The 4,058-nt window shown below is 46.9% G+C and overlaps 1 protein-coding gene across 1 annotated transcript in view; it reads left to right on the plus strand.

The window, feature by feature from the left end:
• The first annotated feature begins 2,834 nt into the window (after positions 1-2,834).
• POU2F3 (POU class 2 homeobox 3) overlaps positions 2,835-4,058 on the plus strand; it is a 227,703-nt gene continuing 226,479 nt past the window's right edge. Inside the window, exon 1 of the mRNA XM_075328791.1 lies at positions 2,835-2,943. Within this exon, the coding sequence (XP_075184906.1) occupies positions 2,916-2,943 (28 nt within the window). The 5' untranslated portion in view covers positions 2,835-2,915. The remainder of the gene's footprint in view (positions 2,944-4,058) is intronic.

Consider the following 4,058-nt stretch of genomic DNA (forward strand, 5'->3'; position numbering starts at 1 on the left):
AATCCGCCAGAGGTAGGGGAACAGTCTTTAAGATGTGGGACAGTTTTCTCAGCCCCTCACATACCACAGCCCCTGAGGTGCGGGGTAGTGCCACAAGAAATCCTAAGTTTGCCCAGATGCTCAAGGAGTACCTTGCAGATCGAACAACTGTACTCCGACATTCCTCTGTGCCTTACAATTAATGGGTATCCAAGCTGGACACGTGGCATGAATTGGCTCTCTACGCCTTGGAAGTCCTGGCCTTCCCTGCCGCTAGCGTTTTGTCAGAGCGTGTTTTTAGTGCCGCAGGTGGAATCATTACAGATAAACGCACCCGCCTGTCAACTGAAAATGCTGACAGGCTGACTCTGATCAAGATGAACAAGGGTTGGATTGGGCCACACTTCACCAGCAAATGACAGCGGAATTTAAAGTTTGTAACGAGAATTTGCGATGTACCTCCAGTCACCCATGGGTACACACTTCTGGACTTTGGATAATCGCTGGACTGCTCCTCCTTCTCCTCATGCGCCATCATGATGACCGTTACAATAGTTAGGCCGTTGTTTCAGGTATACCCCCAGTGGTAAATTTTTTCGCCCATTCTTTCAGAATGGGCATTACAACGACAGGAGACCCGCTCCTTTGCAATGGGAACAATGTTTTGAGGCCCTCATGCACGTCTCTATCCAGGGACAATGTGGAGCCTGACGCTGCCACCGACTGCCACACACGTGCGGTTTTTAAATGCAAGCACGGACGCAATAAGAACCTAACAGGTTTTTAGGAGCGACAATTACTGAGAAGTTTGACACTATCAGACACTGCTGACGTGTATTATTCACTAGACTTGTGCGTTATATACTAGTTTGTGCAAAACGCACACAAGTGCACCTGTACACTGCCACCGACTGCCACACACGTGCGGTTTTTAAATGCACGCACGGACGCAATAAGAACCTGGATGTGACAGATTTTCATCTGGTCCAACTGCATGTATAATTATAAAGATAAAGGGGGAGGGGGGGGGGCAAAACAAAAGAGTATAGAAAGAATTGAAATATACACATCCATAAATACCAAGATGATAAATAAGGAAAACACTATACAGAGGATGAGATTGTATTACAGAGAAATAGCAACAAGACATTAGTGCATATGCGCATGCCAGCACAGTTGAGCGGGCATGATCACATGCACACGTCCGCCCGCGTAAGGAAAAAACCCTTTCTAGGGCAACAAGAGGAAAAGACCCCAAAACCCCCGAAGTATCGAAAGAGTACATATTCTTACATATTGAGAGTATATGAGATAAAATATCTATACATATCTCAACAACAAGAAATAACACTCAATGTAAAACGATATAACAAATAAATATAATATATTATATACAGCATATGATGCTCAATGTCAGCGGGGAATCCAATGCCTCTGTTAATTACATCCCATAGCATCATATAAGAAAAGAAATCCACAAAATCAGTGGAATAATTATGTAGGGAAAGTCCATATAGAAAAATGTCCAGATAATGAAATCCATGAGTGCTCCCCATGATGTAAAGTCTCCAGTCAGCCGTTGACAGGGCATCTCAAGACACGCTGAATCCAAGGTAATAATATCACCCAACAGATGCAAAAAGAAGAAAAAAAAAGGGGGGGGATCAACACAAGGCTCCTGGAATAACAAGAAAAAAGAATTAAAACCAAAAACACAAACCCACCCTAAAATTCGTCCAAATGTTACAAAAAAGACTTGAAGCTGACTGCCTCATATAAGGCCCCGTTACACGCAACGACATCGCTAACGAGATGTCGTTGGGGTCACGGAATTCGTGACGCACATCCGGCCTCGTTAGCATGTGACACGTATGAGCGACCGCTAACGATGTAAAATACTCACCAAATCGTTGATTGTTGACACATTGTCCATTTCCCAAATATCGTTGCTGCTTTTGGACGCAGGTTGTTCGTCGGTCCTGAGGCAGCACACATCGCTACGTGTAACACCCCAGGAACGACAAACAACACCGTACCGGTGTCCTCTGGCAACGAGATGGGCATGACTTCCATGCGGCTGCTCTCCGCCCCTCCGCTTCTATTGGATGCCTGCTGTGTGACATCGCTGTGACGTGGCACAAACCGCCTCCTTAGAAAAGAGGCTGTTCGCCGGCCACAGCGACATAGGAAGGTAAGTACGTGTAACGGATACTAGCGATATTGTGCGCCGCGGGCAGCGATTTGCCCGTGACGCACAAACGATAGGGGCAGGTGCGCTCATGAGAGATGTCGCTGCGTGTAAAGCCCCCTTAAGACCCAATGGAGTGACTGTGTCCAGGAATAATGTCTGAACCTACGATATGAGGTTAATAACACATCCATATACGGCATCGTAGTACAAATCCCATACAGACAAATCAATATACTCTACTGATTCCAGAAATGCTGTGTGTGCACTGACCCCAGACATAACAGGATTGATCTGAAGACATAAATCTTGAAATATAAATAACGATCACAGAACATGGAGCATTCAATCATTTTATATCACGTCCCTTGCACATTTAGTGAGCGGCCTAGGACCCCTAGCATTTCCTACAGAAGGTATTTCCCGCCTGTATCCAGTAGGTGGCGGTGTTGTCAGCTCTCGGGCCGCACAGGTGCTCGGTGCAGGGCCAGGTGCCGACCTTACCGATGCCCGCTGCCAGCTGCTCCCATCCCTGCTTCCTCCTCTTCTGGCTCACTCTTGCTATGCAAATAGGTGCTTTGCTTTGCATTGGCCTGCGGCCAGAGGCGCGGGATGTTGGCTTACATGGAAGAGGTGTGGTGGCTTCTTTAAACTGGAATTCCGTCTTCCCTCTTAGTGCCAGCATCTGCCACCTCCATGCCATCCTCAGCAGGCAGCAGCAGCAGCGGCAACCCTGCGAGCCAGCAGCATGGTCACTGTGGAGTACAGTCGCCCAGGTACGCACACTGCTTACATGCCAGCACACTGATAACAGCTGGCACCGCGCCCTCTGCAGCCATGCAGGTTCCTATGCAGTACTAACCCTAGTAAAACTAAATTCTTCATCAGTAACATCTGCTTTTTGTGAAACAAAGGTGCCACTTTCTTGTCATGCATGGGTGTGATGATGGGCAGAGACGTATTGATGGAGACAGGGGTATTGATGGGCACAGGAGTAATGATAGGCACAGCACAGGAGTAATGATGGGCACAGGAGTAATTATGAGTAATCAGTTGTACAGAGTAATGATGGGCACAGAAGTAATGATTGGAATAGGAGTAATGATGGGCACAGGAGTAATGATTGGAATAGGAGTAATGATGGGCACAGGAGTAATGATTGGAATAGGAGTAATGATGGGTACAGAAGTGATGATTGCAACAGGAGTAATGATGGGCACACGAGTAATGATGGGCAAAGGAGTGATGAGGGGCACAGGAGTGATGATGGGCACAGGTAAGATGATGGGCACAGATGAGATGATGGACATAGGAGTAAAGATAGGCACAGGTGAGATGATGGGCACAGGAGTAATGGTGGGCACAGGAGTAATGATGAGCAGATGAGTTATAATGGGCACAGGAGTAATGAAGGGCACAGGGGTAATGATGAACAGAGAAGTTATAATGGGCACAGGAGTAATGAAGGGCACAGGGGTAATGATGAACAGAGAAGTTATAATGGGCACAGAAGTAATGTTGGGCACAGGAGTGATGATGGGCACAGGAGTAATGATTGGCACATGAGTATTGAGGGGCACAGGAATAATGATGACCACAGGAGTAAAGAAGGGCATAGGTGAGATGATGGGCACAGGAATATTGATGGGCACAGAAGTGATGATGGGCACAGGTGAGATGATGGGCACAGGAGTGATGATGAGCACAGGAGTAATGATGGACTGAAGAGTTATAATGGGTACAGAAGTAATGATGGGCACAGGAGTAATGATGGACAGAGGAGTTATAATGGGCACAGGAGTAATGATTGGCACAGGAGTAAAGATGGACACAAATGAGATGATGGGCACAGGAGTAAAGATGGACACAGATGAGATGATGGGCACAGGAG

The sequence above is a fragment of the Anomaloglossus baeobatrachus genome, chromosome 11 (genome assembly GCF_048569485.1).
Source record: "Anomaloglossus baeobatrachus isolate aAnoBae1 chromosome 11, aAnoBae1.hap1, whole genome shotgun sequence".
Classification (NCBI taxonomy): Eukaryota; Metazoa; Chordata; class Amphibia; order Anura; family Aromobatidae; genus Anomaloglossus; species Anomaloglossus baeobatrachus.